The sequence below is a fragment of the Rhinichthys klamathensis genome, unplaced genomic scaffold (genome assembly GCF_029890125.1).
Source record: "Rhinichthys klamathensis goyatoka isolate OS25496 unplaced genomic scaffold, OSU_Roscu_1.1 h1tg000349l_1, whole genome shotgun sequence".
Taxonomy (NCBI): domain Eukaryota; kingdom Metazoa; phylum Chordata; class Actinopteri; order Cypriniformes; family Leuciscidae; genus Rhinichthys; species Rhinichthys klamathensis.
This window is the reverse complement of record NW_026606861.1, coordinates 225,977-245,805: the sequence shown is the minus strand read 5'-3', so window position 1 is coordinate 245,805 and position 19,829 is coordinate 225,977. Positions and strand designations below refer to the sequence as shown.

Sequence of the window (19,829 nt, the reverse complement as noted above, 5' to 3'; positions counted from 1 at the left end):
TACATTTTCCAGAGTGACTTCATTCACTGTTTCGAAACATGTGACTGCTCAGTGTGTAAGTTTCACCACACTGTTTCAACCCACATAGAGAAATGAGCATTTTTAAACCCAGTTTAGACTGATGAGTGGGAATTCTGTTAGTAGTTCCTCTTCTTTATTTTAGAAAGTTGCATCATGCTATTGAATTCTATATTGGTCTCAACTGTAGAAGCTGGTGAGAATCTGGACACTCTAATCTTTATGGGCATGTTAGTCTATTCAAGTACACATTATGGTCATGTCTTTGACAGTACCAGATAATTTCTTTTAGTGTTCACTGAATAAAAGAGTATTTCTGAACCTGGTAAATAACAAGCAGAGGAGCTGATGATGTTAAATGGAAGAAAATATCAGAAACTGAAAATGGCTTATAAGTGTCTTATGTTTCTGCTGGGTCTGATAGTGCTCTGCTCATTTCCCAGAGGTAAACACATTACTATATGCTCTATAAGACATCTGTGGAAAAACCCTTATATTTAGATATGCAAAATAAATTTTTATTTTTTTATTAATAGCAGCAGCCATATCACATTGTCAGCAGCCATATTACCCTGTAGCCCAAGACTGGTTGCCCACTGAAACTAAGCAGGGCTGAGCCTGGTTAGTACCTGGATGGGAGACCTTCTGAGAAAACCAGGTTGCTGCTGGAAGAGGTGTTAGTGAGCCCAGCAGGGGGCGCTCACCCTGTGGTCTGTGTGGGTCCTAACGCCCCAGTATAGTGACGGGGACACTATACTGTCAAAGAGCACCGTCCTTCGGATGAGATGTTGAACCGAGGTCCTGACTCTCTGTGGTCATTAAAAATCCCAGGATGTCTTTCGAAAGAGTAGGGGTGTAAGTAAACCCCGGCATCCTGGACATATTTGCCCAGTGGCCTCTGTCCATCGTGGCCTCCTAATCATCCCTATATATATACACTGATTGGCTTCATCACTCTGTCTCCTCTCCACCAGTAAGCTGGTGTGTGGTGGGCGTTCTGGCGCATTATGGCTGCCGTCGCATCATCCAAGTATGCTGAACATTGGTGGTTGTTGAGGAGATTCCCCCCTTCCATGTGAAGCGCTTTGAGTGCCTAGAAAAGCGCTATATAAATGTAATGAATTATTATTATTAATATGTAGCATAATGATCACCCAAATGTACTGTGTTGGAGGCACGAGTGGAGCAGAAGAGACTCATGTGTTCTGCAGCTCTGATGAAAATGTCCGTCTGTCCTGTAATAATGATCTTTCTGGCTGCACATCAACTATATGGAACCGTGACAGGTTAGAGACATGGAAAGAGAGAGATGAGAGACTGAGTCTGGGGTCTCACTGCTCTCTGAACATCAGGAAAGTCACACACGAAGATTATGGCCTTTACACCTGCCGACAACAACAAGGAACTGATGGACATGTTTATCTGCATGTACTTCACGGTAATTAATGTAAACTGTATTTAAAAAATGCCAAATTCTCCATTTACACTCTCAGATTACTGAAAAAAATAAGTCTGTCATGTAATTTCTGTCTTATTTTCTGTTTCTCTTGTGATACTTTGGTCCGTTCTGAGGAACTTCAGCTGATCTGGGTGAATCAGGCTGGTGTGTGTGTGATGACAGACTCCAGATATCAGATATTATTCTCATCAAAACACTGTATCAGCACTCTGACTACAACACTCCTGAATGAAGATCACAACAGAGAGTTTAGATGTCAGGTTACTCAGAGAAATCAACTGAAGACCTCAGCCACATATACTGTCAAGTTTTCAGGTGGGAACAATATTGCATCTCATGCATCTCATCTATCAGTTTTAGTAGGCCCTAAAGTTTAGGTGGCCTTTAGTAATGTCAGAAATTCTATTCATATCTTTCAGCCAGGATAAACAGAGTGTACAATAAATAAATAAAACCATATATAACATATTGTGCTTTAATTGTTAAATTTGAGGTAATACTTTAAAATAATGTTCAATTCTTTAACATTAGTTAATGCAATAACTGACAATGCAATACTTTTACAGCATGTATTAATGTTAATGTTAATTTCTACATATAATACATTTTTAACATTTCACATTGTATAAATTGACATGAATGTATTATGAAAAAATAAATTAACAATGAACGATATATATTATTAATCAAAATCACCCTATAAAAATAGTAATATATGGACACTAATAGTAGCTTATTTTAAAAAGTAAAAGAATTTAAACAAACAAACAAAAAATGACATAAAAATGGTTGTGCGTTGTGAGATCATGACAACTAAGGTTAACACATTTATTTTTTTAATGATTGTAATATTCTGCAGTATGATCCATCTGAACTAAAACTCTTCCCGTACAGCTCAAGCTGGTACAACAACACCAGTGATTCCAGTCCACATCACAAACTCTGAGGAGCCCTCAACTACAAACACACTAAACTTCCCTAAACCAATCACTGTCTTTTTCACCTCACTGTTTCTCAGATACACTTTTCTTCTCAAATCAGTCCCTATAAATATAACTGATTTCTCTCTGGGGAGATGGAGTGGATTACAAACTTTGTGAAAACTAGCTGTAAACAAGTTAGTCAGTGTGCTTGAGACTTTAAATCTTTGAATTTTGCTGAAGAAATATTCAAATGATTGTGGAGACAAAATCATGTCTATGGAGCTGTAACTGTAAAAAAAAAAAAGTAAAAAAAAGATTCAATACAATTTATAAAAAAAAAATGTTTCTAGCTTAATGTTCCTCTGAGACATCCAAATAATTCAAATGATTGTTGTTTCAATTCAGCTCAATTCCAATTAAAAAGTCACTTCATGACAACAGAAACAAAAGTGAACTTGTCTTTTCAGTTTCAAGATATGTGGATGTGCTATATCCTGTTCAATATTTTTATTATGTGACATTTTACAGATAACAAAGAAGAGGCTGTTTATTCTGATGTAAGTATTAATTCTTATTTGTCGTCTATTTGGTAAGACCAATTTATGATGGTGATTAACTGCCTATATAATCTAGCATTTGTATACAATAAATGACAAGATAAGTTGTCTTACTCATGTACCATATTTGTTTATGTGACATTGATGTTTAGGTGCTGACATATGTGTCGTATTCTCGGATTCCACCAGAAAACATGCAAAGAGAGCAGTGTGAGTAGATACTGCCACATCCATTCCTCGGTGTCTGATGCTCCGAATCAAAGAAAATGGCCCAGGGGCAGGATTCACGAAATAAAATAAAATAAATAGACACAAAGAGATTTCATTGCAATAAGATTTATTTTATTTTATAGAATAAAGAAATATTTAAGTGACTCCTTTTTTTCAAGATAATCTTTCTCGAATTTACCACATGAAAACAAACTCATTGCCTGGTGGTGAGAAGAGAATACGGCAAAGTAAAACTGTTTGTAGCCTACTTTTGTGCCCAATGTTTGTACTGTTCTCATCTCTTCCGTGAGCACTTAACCTCATAAAAAATAATAAACAAAATCTTTCCTTTTCCCTTAATTCTCCCTTGTCTGGCTTACTCTGAGAAATGCCTGCACTTTGTATTTTGAGCACTTCTTGTGTTGTTTTTGCCTCTTCACGATGACTCGCTTTGGATAAAAGCGTCTGCTAAATTACTAAATGTAAATGTAAATGTGCTTAAGGAGTTTGAATGCTGCCTTTAAGAACAAATGGCATATTAAAGACTTATCAATATCCCAATGTCACCTTAGCTGTTTATTCTTCTTTTGTTATCTGATTATAATGAATTATTGCATTTGTATCTTATTCTCAGAAATGTTTGTCCTCTCATATTTAGTTATGTCCATATTTGGAGACATCTCGTTGTTGAGTCACAGGAACCCAGCAATCTCTACACCAAACACTGTATGATTTTACAGAGAAAAGGAAGTTGTAACCAGACCTGCTGTGTGTATGGAAGTCAATAAAATCATGATGTGCCCTTTAACTTTGTCATGACGAGAGGAAAAAAAACTTTTCTTAACTGAACCTCCACTTCATCTACAGTTCTTTCAACTTTTCGTGCAGAACAGATTTTGAAGCTTCTGTTCATCCAATATTTTTTAAAATTCTGACAAATGTTTCACTTGACTGAATTGAATCTGACACTTTTGTAATTGATGTGATGAGAGTTTTGTTGACTGCAGGGTACATGGGGCTGCTAAAGGCACACCGGGGTAAAAGGCGCTTTTGGCTTTATTTTCCTTTAAACCACTGGATGCCTCAAATTCACCTTAGCAATTTTGCACTTTTATAGCAACCGCGTTTGACTATGAATGTGGAATCTCCTATAGGGAGCACTTGCACTTTCAGTCTTGCTCTTGCATTCTCAGGCTGTGTCCAAAAGCTTAAAAATGCTGATTTCTGAGGACATTTTCCCAGAATGTTTGGTTTATAAGAGTACAATTATAAGTATAATGCTGTATGAGAAAGCTTGAGTTTACCTATTTGGGATTTAATATTTACTTGAGGTTTTTTATTTTTTATTGTAGATATAGGCCTATGTAGCAAATGAGAATATATAATATTATTGATTATATTTTGAGACAAAGGTCTTGTTAATGTTTTCAGTTTTGTTCAAGGTAATTAAATCAACCGTCATTTTTCAATAACGGAAGAATAGTAAAAGCATGGCCAGCCTGTTCTCACGTAAATGCGTCTCTATAGCACGCATCGTGTTTTATCGTGCAATTTATACGTGAAAATTAGTATTTACGTGCATATGATACGCAGTTTTCGCGTGCATTTGATACGCAGTTCATTTGCGTGTAATACACACGCACCCCACACCACTAATTCTACCCAAACGTATAATACACACACACCCCACACCACTCCTGAACCTACCCTAACCAACCCATGTGTATCCTCATTTTCGCGTATATTGCACGATAAACACACTGCGTGCTATAGAGACACATTTAGTGTGATCGGGTTGGCATGGCATTTGGGGTAAAAGGCGCCCCTGCTGTTGGTGCTAAAGGCGCAATAATTAAAATTATAATAAATGTGTGTGGTAAAAGGACCACCTTGCCACCTCTTACATTTGTAAGATTTTTAAACAAAACAAACCACTTTTATGATTTATTTGCACACAAAATCTGTTGCTTCATCAATGTTCAATAAAATCATACATATTGTTTTTATGCAATAATACACTATGGGAGTAGTAAAAATTTTCTTAGGGTGTGCCTTTAGCCCATTTGTACCCTACATAGTACGCAATCACCGGAAATATGATCGGCTGACAGTGCAGAATTTGACAACACGCTTCCTCTACAGCTCTGCTGAGTAGAACACTTTCGATCATCTCTGCATTAGTCACAAAGGAGGATGTTGTACGTAAAACAGTAGCCTATGACTATTAAAAACAGTTACTGGAGAACGAAGGTGAAAAACAAATAAGAGAAAATGGAAGATTTGGAATGATTTATTATTTAAACCTGTTCTCTTGATCAAAAAGCACAGTTACTCTGAAATAAAAATCCTTAAAGTCCTACAAATATGATTAGCCTACTTGAGTTTGTTTGTTAACATGTGAAAGACCAACGCTATCTCCCAACCAATTTGTACGAATTCGTACAATTTGTCTAAACCCGCATGATGGGTAGGTTTAGGGCAGGGTCAGGGTAGGTCATTCGTACGAATTCATACGAATTTGGTAACTTGTAAAATATGTACGAATTAGCAAAAATCGTACGAATTTGTACGAGTGAGGTCGTATGAATTCGTACGAATTAGCCACCTCGTAAAATTCGGAGAATTGGATTGGAAAGACAAACATCTCGGTTACATATGGTAACCCTCGTTCCCTGAAGGAGGGAACGGAGACACCACGTCGAACGTGACCGACTGAAAGGGAACAGTATTTACCAAGTCAACAGGTTAACAAAGTAAATTATAGGCATTTCTCTCCTCATGACATCATGAGGTATTTGTATAATTAATAACTGATTCAGTTATTTGTGACGGTTCTCGTTCACAGAGGCATAAAGTTGACTGCAGTTATCCTGAAGTCCAGCTGTTGCTCCTCTGATGGAAGCGTAAGTCACTTTATCATCACCATGAACCTGAATGAACATCACAGATATTGTCAGTTTTGAGAGAAGATGGTGAAAGTACAAAGAAGTGTTTACCCACCTTGTTATTTTTGCCTTGATTTTTACTGAATGTGGCAATCTCCGTATAAGTCACGTCTTTCTGCTCCTAAATATCAGTGGAAACATGGTGAACTAAAGTACAAAATCCATCACTACTTTGAAAAGTAGGCTTATTATTATGCTGGTGCTGCAAATGTTTGAAATATGTGCTGCAAATATTTTAAAATATGTTGTGTCATGTGGCATTTTCACTTAAAGGTTTTGTGGATATCTCATATTTGTAACAGGACTTTTACTGATTGTGTTACTTCGCTTGTCTGTTTGGTGGGGTTTTTCAGTGACTCTGAATTCTGTACATTAAATCGTTTTGCAGATAGGGGGTGACGGGTCCGACCGAGACAGGGATAACTGCTGATCGGAAAAATGGCGTGCTGAAAGATAGCCTACACAATGCTACAACAGAAATGAACTCCTAGCCCTACCAATTGTAAAGACCTTTTGCAAGCCCCCTACTTTCGGCATGCTCATTACTCCTACCTGCAGATATCCACACTTGAGTGAGTGAGTCATTGAATTATTTATTCAAGCGATTTATTCAAAATGCTGATTCATTGAGGAATGAAACACCTCTGCTGCTTGGTGTTTTGTTGTGACCTCGTGAAAAACTGGAAATGGCTAAAATAAGTTACTCTTATTTTGTAATAAACTTATTCATCATTATTGAAAAAAGGGAATATCACGAAATAGTGCTGCCTTCATGTTAATAGCTTCTCAGAAAAAGCCCAAGACATCAGTGCTATTTCAAATGTGACATTCAAATTAGAATTGAGCACATCTTTTAAATTAGGCCAGCATCCTGAATCTGTGGCGTATGAAAGTAGTTTCACACATAAGAGAGTGTTGGGACACTTCAGGTTTCTCTTCAGTTTATTTACACATTTGTTGTGTCCAATTGTGTAAAATCAATATCACTTTTTCGTTTTATCCAACTTCCACCATCTTGTCTCAGTTAATGATGGAAGTGCCTCAGAGGACTTGAGATTAAAGATGTCATGACATGAGAAATCCAATTTGCCTTGATCTTTTGAGGTCTTTGTACCAATAAAACATCCTACAATTTTCATAGTTTAAAACGTTAACGTCCAATCATAATAGTGGCCGTTTACTGACCAGCCTTAAAGGAGCCGCCCCTAAAAAAACTGATAATTTTAGACCTGGTCAGATTAAGGACTGAAAATAATATTTTTTATGCATATATACATATATTTTTTGTCCAAAAACTTCAACACTTGAACCTCAAGGAACATAATAAAAAATAGAAATCCATGTCATGACCTCTTTAATCATTGCAGTGTTCATCTTGTTGCTAGCCTGATTTTGTAGGCCACATTGCAGTGTTGGTGAATAGCCGTGTAACAATTGTAATGTACATTATGGTATATACTTAACATTACGAGGGATAATATAGGCTACAGACACTGTCAAATATACACAGATATGAATTGCTTATTGAAGATGAATCATATGGTTCACTTAGATTGGCACTGGCAGTATGATGAATGGAGATATTGATTGTATCCTTGGCTCCATTATATTTATTCATATTTGTGACCTTTAGACAAGAAACAATATTCTAAATTGATATTTTGCTCTTGTGTTTATCTAATGTGAGTAAAAACAGTACACATATTGGACAGTCTGTCCAAGCTTATAGATGCAAAAAAAAAAATAGCTCATGGATCAACCTCACAGGTCTTTGCCATGATACTTACCACAGAGTCATTAGTCTCTCTTTTTATATCTGAGGAATAATTATCACAAAAAATAAGAGTAAAATACAGCATGTCATTAATTAATGCAGACTGATAATTGATTGACAATTTTTCTAAAAAAAAATATAATGCTGTAGTTCATAAACATTATATTTGTCTTTTTAAATGGTTCATTGCCCTCAAAATGAAAATGCTGTCATCATTAACTCACCCTAATGTCATGTTAAACACAAAAGAATAAGACATTTTGAAGAATGTTGGTAAACAAACAGTTGGTTACCATTTGCTTCCATTGTATGGACAAACACGTTTCTCAAAATATCTTCTTTTACATTTCACAGAAGAAAGTCATACAGGTTCGGATGAACATCAGGGTTAGTAAATGATGACCAAATTTTCAAAAAGTGCACAAATTTCAAATGAGCAAATTGTCACAAACTATAGGCTAGTTCAAGCTATAGTTCAACATTTTTATAATCACTTTCCAAATTAATATTTATATGATAAAACTGATGTCTGTAAATTATTTGGATGTTTTGGACTTTGTCTGTTGTCACAAAATATGAGCTACATTTTAAAACTCACCACCTCTTTTTTTACAAACCACCCAAAGAATAACAGCAGGAAGGAGAAGAGCCAATGCAGCAGAAACAGCAACAATCACAATCTCTAGAGGAGAGACAATATAGAGGGACACACTCAGATCCAAGTGAAAACAACAGCAGAACGTTTACTATATATAACTGTCATTTTAAACAAAAATGTAACAAAAGTACTGACACACTTGCTAACAACGTGTATATTGTATGTTTACTAAATGCTTTTTAGTAAACACAGACATGATTGTTTTGGATTGACGCGATTAAAGCGTCATTTTTCACATAATAATTTCATGTTGATTTTATTTATTTATTTTTACTGTCGGTGACATGAGTGACATATGGTATGTACCTGGTTGTGTAGAAGTTACTGGTTTATTTACAGTTGGGGTTGTCTTCGAGCTGGTGACTGTAGTCATTGTCTTTGTTGGAGCTGTAAAAGATTCATTTTCAGATACATCATACTGTAGAATATAACTTTTTTTATTATTCTTGATGATCATTGCAGTTAAAAATAAGTAACAAGTTAACAACATTATAAATAATAACAATTTACCTGAATACTTGACAGTATATGTGGCTGAGGTCTTCAGTTGATTTCTCTGAGTAACCTGACATCTAAACTCTCTGTTGTGATCTTCATTCAGGAGTGTTGTAGTCAGAGTGCTGATACAGTGTTTTAATGAGAATAATATCTGATATCTGGAGTCTGTCATCACACTTACACCAGCCTGATTCACCCAGATCAACTGAAGTTCCTCAGAACGGACCAAAGTATCACAAGAGACTTCATATGAATACAACTGACAGAAGAGAGTCACAGAGCCTGATCTGATCTCAGTCTGTGAGGATGATGAAGAGACTGAAACAGAAAATAAGACAGAAATCACACTAGACGTCACTCTTTTCATTACACATGAGTTTTAAGGTATTATTTAAGAAATTACAGAAACACTGACTATGAAGAACATGCAGATAAACGGGTGCATCAGTTCCTTGTTGTCCATTCACATATTGTCGGCAGGTGTAAAGCCCATAATCTTCTTGTGTGACTTTCTTGATGTTCAGAGAGCAGTCAGACCCCAGACTCAGTCTCTCACGTCTCTCTATGTCATTCTTCTTTTTCCCTCCAGCAATCAGTTCAACTGTCTCTGAATCTTTGTTATTATAGTTCCATGTAGTTGATGTGCAGCCAGAAAGAGCATTATAACAGGGCAGACTGACACTTTCACCAGAACTGAACTCAATTACGTCAGCTACAGTCATACCTTAAACACAGTACATATTTTACTTATAATATATTAAAAGAGAAAATTAAAAAATCTGGGTTAATTTAACCCTTAATGAGTCTGTAAATACAAAGCATGTCTGGAATGAGACACAAATAAGAACATTTTTGTCCTGTTTTAAGCAGGAAATGAACTAATCTGGACATTGTGAATACCACTGAAATACAATCTTATGTAGCAGTTCACCCCAAAACACTTAATTACTCATGTGCTTTCAAACCTGTATGCATTTCATGAAATATATTTTCAACAGTTTTTATCCATGGGGTCCCAAAAAACCTTTTCCTTTTTTTTTTGCAATATTTATTTTATTTTATGCTTCACTGAATAAAGAAAGTCATATAGGTTTGAAAGTGAGTAAAGGATGACAGAAATTTAATTTCTAGAAGAAAATAGTGTCATTGTCCAGCTTAAGTAAGTATTCCGTGATGGTTCATTTCTGTTGTAAAAAAAAGTTATTAATTTAGTTCATTTATCTATACAGCCGCTCTGGAAAAAAAACAGTGATGTCATCGTCCAGCTCAGTTAATTTCTCATAATGATGTCAATGCAGGCAGATCAATAATATTATTGAATATTAAGTGCAAACTAAGCAAGCCAAAAGCCAAAGACAACAGTGGCAAATAACCAAAACTCCAGGTGACAGAATGAAGAAAAAACCTACAGCTCTTGTGAAAGTAACAGCCATATACACAATTTACAGTAAGCTATTTACATGTCAAAGTAGACAAAAACAATGATTGGTAATAGAAAACAATACAAAGATAAATGGAGAAAGAAAATCACAATACATCCACTCACACAATCTAACACTCAATAATAACTAAATCACAGTAAATCCTTTCCAACCTTTCCAACTACTACAACTCACTCTATCCATTCACCTTCTGGGTTATTTTATATGATGCTTCTCCTGTCATCAGCCAATCGGTGCACATTAGGGACCGAGACCTGCTATTGGAGGAGAGAAACGAACACGTCACTAATACACAAAACTTATGTCTTGCTACGTAACCCCACACAAAATCATTTCCATTTATAAACTAAAGACTAAAACATTATTTGTTGTCTAATTTGAAAAGATCATTTTAGGAAAGTATTTCATGACCTTTACTATAGTAGTCGTCTCTCACAGATCGTATATTGTGTTTCACTATGTGTCTATTGATGTTTAGGTGAAGACATATGTGACATATTCTGGGATTCCAGCAGAAAACATGTCAAAGAGAGCAACATTGTGATTATAAGATACTCAAGACTTTTTTGAAAGTGAACACTAGGGGTCTCTTACACTGTAAAAAATGATTTTGTGGTGAAGTAAATACTACTGAAAAAAAACAATGTAATTTACATGAAAAAGTTAGTTCAGGCAAGAATTAAAAAAACTAAGTAAATTCCATATCAGTACTTAATTCAAGCGAGTAGAAATGAAAGCGTAAATATCAACTTAATAAAATTAAGTAAAAATTACTCAACTTTTCTGATACTGGGGTTCCCATCATGCACTGGACCTTGAATAATTAATGAGGTTGATTTTTCACTGGTTTCCAGCTGTATTTACACTGTTTTATCATTGCTTTTGTTGTTAGGATTATAGTAACTTGCCATTTTGTGACATTTCGAGTAAATTTTCTGCTCAAAATGACACATTCAAACACAAAAACGATCCATCAAATGTTACCGTCATTGTGTATTCTCTAACAAGTATTGAGGTCTTTGCATTCACATGAAGTTTAACATCTGACATGATGTAGTATAAATTACTTAGAAGTTCTAAGTAAAGCACATACTGGTATAATTCAATATTATTGTTTGGGTGAAATGTAATGCAAAGGAAATTTCAACTAAATTGACATTACTCAACCTTTTACTAGCCAAGTTAAAATTTCTTATTTTCTTTGTTACTTTCACTTGACTAGGTTAAGTAAAGTTTACTTAATTCCATATTCCAAGTAAACTTAACTTAAATATTTCTAGTTAAAGCTACTGATAAATATGTTTAGGTTTTTACTTGGCAAATCGTTGTAAATGTACTAGCATTTTCTGAGTGAAAAAAGTTGCCTAGCTTTTTTCAAGTAAATCCTACTCCAAATTTTTTTCAGTGTATGTGTGCAAACTGATGTTTGTTCAGTTTTTGGCCATGTTGTTGGCATAATCTATTGTGGTGAGTTTTCTTGGTTGTAGCCTATGTACTGTAAGACTGTGATAGTGCAAGTATTAATACATGTTTTTATTATCATTTCTATAGCTAAAATGAAGTCATTTGAAGACCTGGAGTCTGTAGTACATGCTTTTATTTCATCCAGACTTGACTGTTGTAATGCAGTTTACCTGGGTGTTTTTACAGTCCCCGTTGTCATTTAGCCTACTATCCCCTCTTTAAGAATCGTAGTTTTCTTAGTAGAAGTTTATATCAGGTCAGTTTGCTCTGTGTGGATGTTTTGTTCTGTTCCAGTGATATGCTGTGACTCAGTGTTGAAGGAAAAGGATATCTCCCTTATTTTGTCTATAGTGTGTTTGCAAGGGTTGTATATAAGAATATAAGAGGCATTGACCATGCCAAAGGAACAGGTGCAAGGAAAAATCAACAACCACCCAGATGAGAAATGCCTTCACGGGATTTTCAACTCACCTGTGACCCTTGTGATAGTTGCTTTGAGACAATAAGTGTGTCACATATATTGTCTTTAAATAACCTCATTTGCGTAAAGAACCAAACACCATGTTCAGATATTTCTGGAATTACCTGTACTGTTAACCTATCAGAACCTGTTGAAATGACATCAATTAATATCAATTGGTCTATAAGTATTGTTTTTTTAGTGTTCATAGCCAGATTACGTTTACACGACAATGATGTACTAAAAACGGAAAAGGTTCCTTTGCACAGACGACAACATTGTCAAAAAGATCCCGTTCACAAGGATCTGTGAAAACGACTGAAAACGCTGTATTCTGCTGTCAGGCCAGTATTTGGCGATGTCACTTTGTAAAGAAACACTATGGGCCAATAGACTGAACACGTAATAGACATGCACATGATGTCAACGTTTTCACAAATTCGCGTTTTTGTTGTTTACAAAGAGAGACGATAAAGATATTGTTTTCAAAAACGTGCAATTTACAGTACATTTTACGTTTACACTTAATAATTTAGAAAACACTTTTAATCCAAAGCAATTTAAGCCGCGGACATTCTTAATGAATGTAAGGCAGATTATCAATGTAATGAACCACTTGCACTGAGCTTCGTGACCCACTTCTGTTTGGAAATAGTATCTCACTCAGGCTATTTCCGGTTATGTTTACTTTCAATGTACTGTGGTCAATGAGTTGAACAAACTCCACCTAAAATGAGTGTCCGCAATAAGATTTAAAAATTTGCCCATTTTTAATGACAGTAGAAGGTATATTCTGATGTTTACTGTGTGCAGAATTTTCCAAACTTAGTTTTAATCCAACCCAAGCCGATCTGAGAAAGCAGCGGGTGTTAAAAATAAGCCTTTATTTCACCACAGGGTGTTCATCTAAACAAGTGACCGCGACGCTGAAGTGTATGAGAACAAATGAATAACATCAGTATGAAGTACGAACCACAAACATTTATTTATTTGGATTAAATATTTTAATCATTCTGTGTCTGTGTGTCATTTTTCAATGTCAATCTTTTCACTGTATGTGTATGGCCAAAATGATATAATATTCAAAGTAGTTGACTGTCATTTTCCTCTACGCTGTGTAGGCTACGTTATTGATTAAATAGCCTAGCCTATTTAACATCGTTGCAGGCACCTCGCGAGCATTCATTCAACTATTTTAAAAGACTGGAATAAACACCAGCGCACAAAAGCAATCCTTTTAATAGTCAATTTCAATTAAAAATGTAAACCCAACAGGTATGAAATGACAGAAAGAGAAAAAAACTGTTGATGAGAAGACGACCATATAGGACTGCTGCAGCTTAGTGGATAAATATATTTAGCCTATTTATTATTCAGAATGCACAGTTGGAAAGAAAAGACTGAACATTTCAGCAGGCTCAAGATAATTAATACAGAGATCATTATTCATTGTTTTAATCAATTGGCAGCCATAAAACAGTGATAATCTGCATTCTCATGTGTAGGGGCGCTGAACGCTCTAACCGGAAACTCCCGATATGTACTAACTAGAACGCGGAAGTAGTTGTAGTAGTCCATTAGATACTTACGGCGACTGATAAAGGTCCGTGAAAGTGATTTTGTGTGTAACGGGTCAAATATGTGCTTCCACTTGCTACATTTATTTTCATGTATGGCCCCTTTAATCGCACTCTCCGCCCAGATCTGGTAGTATGATGGTTCTGGTAGGGTCAGATTCGCGCCAGATTCAATTTAAAGCTGTAAGAATTGCTTTAGGAGCTATAAAAACAACCCCTACGTGTGCTTTATTAGTTGAATCGGAGGAATCTCCACTCAGTCTAAGGTATCCCAGCCAGCACAGCCATGTGGGGCCCACATGGGTTTGACCTGGGCTATCTAACTGGGACCCAGCCAGTTTTGTCCACGGTTTCCATGTAGGCCCCACATGGGTTTGCCCAGATGAAATGAACACTGCTCAGTGTGCACACTACAGGCTGTAAAATGTAACACATATCTGTGTTGGAGTTAATGAGATAATTAATTGATTGAATAATGACTGAGCATTATTGATGCATTATTGATCAAGCAGAATCACTGAAGGAAAGAGAAACACAAGAACTACTTCCAGCCACAGCCTTAGATGAAATCAACTGAAGATAAAATACACGAAATCTCTCAAGATCTGATTAAACAACTCCACAAACAGCATTACCAGGTTCACTTATTACTAACCAGGTTGCCTTTATTTCTGTCAGACGTCTACAGAAGTTCTTATTGAGAATTAACAGAGGTTAAGATGTTGATGATTTATTGCAAAAAATAGTTTGGTTTGATGCCACCATTATGGTGATCAGTGTGCGCTTTAGTTGGGTGCATTGAGAGCTGTGATTTGTACAGATTCCATGGTAGCTATTCATTGCCTAGATTCAGGTCACTCGTTAAGTGAAGATTTGATTATTGAAATTAAACATTTACTATTGCATCTCAGGAACCTAGGAATCATTATTCAGTTTTGTTGGGTTCCAGCTCATACAGGTATTGAAGGAAACGAAGAGGCTGATAAAATTGCGAAAAAGATGTTGAAAACCAAATATATAGGAATTAAAGTTCCACTGGGGAAGGATGAAGCCAAATCCATAATTAAATCTGAAAGTATGCAAAGATGGCAAACTGAATGGGAGGCAGAGATTAATGCTAGCCACTACCATAAAATTCTAAAGAATGTGACCGGGAAAAGGGTTACTTCGCTGAGTTTACACAGAAGGGAAGAAGTGGTCTATACCAGACTTAGATTAGGTCACACAGGATTGAATGCTACTTTACAAATAGTGAGTAATGGTAATGGTGTATGCATAGAATGCCAAGACAAAGAAGATGTAAACCATGTACTTTTTGTATGTGAGAAATATAATGATAGTAGAAGAAATTGGCAGAAAATGGAAGGAGAGAACTCAATACATGTCATGATATACTTGAAGAACAGGGTATGAAAAGGGAGAGACTTGACCCTTTATTTATTTTTCTTAATAATACTGGCATAATGAAAAGAATATGTTTTTTTTTTACTAATTCAAGCCTAGACTCTATGAAGTTTATGGTATTAATAATAATAATAATAATTAATAATTCATTACATTTATATAGCGCTTTTCTAGGCACTCAAAGCGCTTCACATGGAAGGGGGAATCTCCTCAACCACCACCAATGTGCAGCATCCACTTGGATGATGCAACGGCAGCCATAATGCGCCAGAACGCCCACCACACACCAGCTTACTGGGGGACAGAGTGATGAAGCCAATCAGTGTGTATATATATATATATATATATATATATGGGGATGATTAGGAGGCCATGATGGACAGAGTCCACTGGGCAAATTTGGCCAGGATGCCGGGGTTTATTTACACCCCTACTCTTTCGAAAGACATCCTGGGATTTTAATGACCACACAGAGTCAGGACCTCGGTTTAACGTCTCCTCTGAAGGGCGGTGCTCTTTGACAGTATAGTGTCCCCGTCACTATACTGGGGCGTTAGGACCCACACAGACTACAGGGTGAGAGCCCCCTGCTGGGCTCACTAACACCTCTTCCAGCAGCAACCTGGTTTTCTCAAAAGGTCTTCCATCCAGGTACTAACCAGGCTCAGCCCTCCTATTACACACTCCTGTACAGTTGGTGGCGGTATAATACAAAGGTAGTAATCTGCCAAAAAACAAGAAGAAGAAGAAGATTCGCGCCAGCCATGAATGGCTGCGGTGAGTGAGTGCTCCATGAGTAAAATATATTGTAGTAATTGTATAACCATTTTATGGGTTAATACTGAGTTATACATGTGTTTAGAAGTATGTTATGTGATTTGTGTTCGTGCCACTGTTATTTGTATTGTAATATCAAGTTTAATGTTCACCTCCATTATAGAATGCACAAGGGTGATTCCTGAATCTGATCATCGCTGTTTTATGTTATTCAACAGGTACAGACCATGAGTTTCAAATTTGTTGATTTATAACTGTTTATTATGTAGTTTATGTAAATGAAAGTTCATTTAGATTCGCGCCAGCCAAGAGAGTGAATGGCTGCGAATATGCACGAGTGTGATTCCTGAATCTGATCACTGCTGTTCTATGTTATTCAACAGAATAAAAATCCATCATAAAGCGCGATTTGGTGTCCATCGTGAGTTAAACACAACACAACGCAGAGACAACACTGTTGCATGTGCCTCTTTGAGAACACGTTTTCAAAAAAAAAAATTCAGGCCCCTAAAACGCCGTTGTTGTGTAAATAGATAAAATAATAGAATAGAAAATAAATAATAATAATTTTTAGTTGAAACCGGTGTTATGTAAACGGCCCCTTAGTTAGTTCGAGGTTGGATCCTCTTACTCATTTTTTCACGGCCTTTAGAAGTGTGGAGAACTCTGTCTTCTGTAAACTTTGTCAACTAGTGCCACTTCAAATTTGACTGGTCTTCAATGAACATATTAGTCTCCCTTTATGGGGTTAAACTGTTCGCCCCAACAAGTCCAATATCATATCAAGTTCCAAAGTTTAGTTTGTTTACAAGGGCCTACAAGGCTCCTCAATATATCACTGATCTTCTCTGCTATCATCATACACTCTTCTGTTCATCCAAAAAGTTAGAGTTATAGTTAACTTCCCAGGTCACTCCTCAACCTGAAAGTTGGCCGAGCTTTTTAAGTAGCTTCTCCACAGCTCTAGAATAATTTGCCATTAAGAAAAGTCACTATGATGGTTTTAAATCGCTTCTTAAAACTAAGCAGGTTTAGTGGTATTACTTTTATTGAACATTGTTTGTGATTGTGATTGTGTTTTTGATTTTGTTTTACCCTCAATATTGTCTGTTTTGACCTTGAAGTTGTGGACCACTTTGGCCATGAGATGTTATTTTTAAATGTGCTTTATAAATAAATGTGACTGACCGACTGAATATTTATATTATTATTTATCTATTGAGAGAGACTTGATTCTGCTCCTGATTCTGCTGTTCTGACCTTTAGTCATTCATTTGAGGGCAGCCGAGCGTGAGATGCAGTAATGACAGTGAGAGCAGATTGAGGCCTAGACCAGGATGTGTAGCTTCATCACCCAAGGGAAACACTTTTGATTTTGGATGCTACTTATTTTTCTAACCTCTTCACCAAGACACTAAAGTCTGATTCTGGCAGAGAACGAGTAGCACCAACTTAGAAGCTTTTAACATGATGCTTGTGTAGATAAATCTGATCTTGTTACTATAATAATCACCTGCTGTGGAACAGAATGGTTCCAATTTAATTTGAGTATTTTCAAATTGTTAAGTTAATAAATTAAAATTGTGTTTAACTTCTGTTTAATAAACGCGTTGAAAGAACGCTATCACAAACTGAAAAGATACAGAGTTTGAAGCCATGCAGCAGTCCACTTAAAGAAAGGAGAGGAACTGCATTCAGAATGTGTGAGAGTTCACAGACTTCAGTCTAAAGTGGGTTCAGAAATGATAGTGATAATCACAACCCACACGCTGCAGGGTGAACCAGTGTGGTCAAACTAACGGAGTTCTCACACTCTGTACTAACGTTTCCAAACCCACACATTGTGCTCACGCCTCTGAAAATACCACTAGCACACCATAATATGAAAAGTAAAAAGACAACCATATAGGACTGAGAAAAAAAGAACAATAAATGAGGACAACTTTTTTAGTTACAATACACAACTAGATAAAAAAGGTTTGTTGACAAAACTTTAAATTGGCTTGAAATAGCCTAGCCAGAAAATTTAAAGTTTTAAAAGCTTGAAGTTGATATATAGATAAGATGGATAAGATTAGATGGATTAGATAGATAAAAAATTAGATGGGGTGTTGGTTGGCTGCAATGGGTGTTGATATTCTGACTTGCTTTGAAATTGGTTTCCCAAGTAGATTAAACGGATTCGTATGTTACCGAAAAATCTGTGTCAGATTAGTGACGACTAATATTTGATACTAATTCAAGTGTACTTGGTTTTGTAAAAACAAGAAGGGAATTTCCGTTTAGGACAGCAAAATGCTGCTCGACCAACCTACATTTGGGTGTGTATTACCTCTGTTTTAATTTAATGTTACTTTAGATAAGTGTATGTGGGAAACCACGGCACGTCCAATCCAAAGCTATTATAAGAGAAGTAATGTTGGTCGACTTATATCTGTAGTAGTGGCCATATCTCTGCCTGTAGTAAAGGTTACATTAAATTCAAGTGTATACAAAACCACGGGGGCTGTACAAAAGTATCTTTGATTGTGTAAGCGTGTTTAGTGTCCGAAAATTTACGAGTTTGTGATCGTGAGACCCACGTTAAACAGAAGGCGTGAGGACCTCAAAGCGACATAGCTTCATAAAATGAATGTAAAATATAAGTAAAGATTTAAAAAGAATAATCAAATGTGCTGCTAAACTATTATATAAATGACAAATTACCAATTGGCATTCTAACCTAAATTCGAGGTTGTGATAAAGTGGAGTCAGATAAGTTTAATTGGAACTAAATTTCTTTGTCACGCGGAAAGACAGTAACGCGCAAAGACCTTCACCCGTTCTATTAGAAACCTCCATTGGACCGAATTTAGACAGGCATAAAGGATGGTTGCTAGGGTGTTGCTATACATTGCTAAGGTACTCAAGCTGGTTGCTAGGATGTTGCCATGAGGTGTGAAAGTGCATTTTTGTAGTTCTGATGTGTTTTAAAGGTTGTATCAGCGATTTCAGGCCCAAACATAAATTATCACATTCATCTAATCTTTCCAAACGATCCGCTAGCTGCCCACCCCATAAGCAGGCCGTCCAAAAAAAAAATGTGTCTCTGTAGGCAGCCTAGGCTCTGAGATATGCACACAAAAACAATTGGTTTCACCAACCACTCAAAACCAAAATAAATAGTGTTCCAAACAATCACTACGTAAAATTAGTTTGCGCAGTAGGCCTATTTGAGAACGGTTTGACAAATCAACGTGAACTTTTTTGTTTTTTAAACTTTTCTCGGCATGGCCTGGAGATGATCTGGTTAAATTTTCCTGAAAATCGGAGCATCGGCCTAGGAGGAGTTTGAAAAAGAAGGTTTGTCTGAGAATTCAAAATGGCGGACATATTTTTATGACGGAAAATGTCATGGAGTGCAATCAAATCGTCATGAGCTCAGGAATCAGAGGGAAAAAATAAAGGAATTTTGTTTACGGTTCAAAAGTTATTCACATAAATATGAGTGAAACTTTGGACAGGTGGTGGCGCTAGTGGGATTGGTTTTGCGACGCCAAATTTGCTATGGTGACAGTTTGGACTGACCTCTATCAGTGTGCCAAATTTCACAACTTTCCCGTAAGCGGTTCTATGGGCTGCCATAGACGCCCAGTCGGAAGAAGGATGAATAATAATAGTAAT

The 19,829-nt window shown here is 36.3% G+C and overlaps 1 protein-coding gene, 1 long non-coding RNA gene and 1 pseudogene across 2 annotated transcripts; 1 reads left to right on the top strand and 2 right to left on the bottom strand.

The window, feature by feature from the left end:
* Positions 1 to 402: 402 nt before the first annotated feature.
* Positions 403 to 1,854, top strand: LOC130068923 (uncharacterized; annotated as a pseudogene).
* A 4,120-nt stretch (positions 1,855 to 5,974) lies between these two features.
* On the bottom strand, positions 5,975 to 6,728 carry LOC130068940 (uncharacterized). Its single transcript, XR_008803724.1, has 2 exons — positions 6,168 to 6,728; positions 5,975 to 6,097 (listed from the first exon to the last, which is right to left on the bottom strand). It is a non-coding gene; the product is annotated as an uncharacterized LOC130068940 (long non-coding RNA).
* A 796-nt stretch (positions 6,729 to 7,524) lies between these two features.
* On the bottom strand, positions 7,525 to 9,779 carry LOC130068938 (uncharacterized). The gene is made up of 6 exons (XM_056232591.1): positions 9,458 to 9,779; positions 9,055 to 9,360; positions 8,851 to 8,931; positions 8,485 to 8,568; positions 7,900 to 7,928; positions 7,525 to 7,739 (listed from the first exon to the last, which is right to left on the bottom strand). The coding sequence occupies exons 1-6, from the start codon at positions 9,762 to 9,764 to the stop codon at positions 7,578 to 7,580; spliced, it is 969 nt and encodes a 322-aa protein (XP_056088566.1). The 5' UTR covers positions 9,765 to 9,779; the 3' UTR covers positions 7,525 to 7,577.
* Positions 9,780 to 19,829: the final 10,050 nt, after the last annotated feature.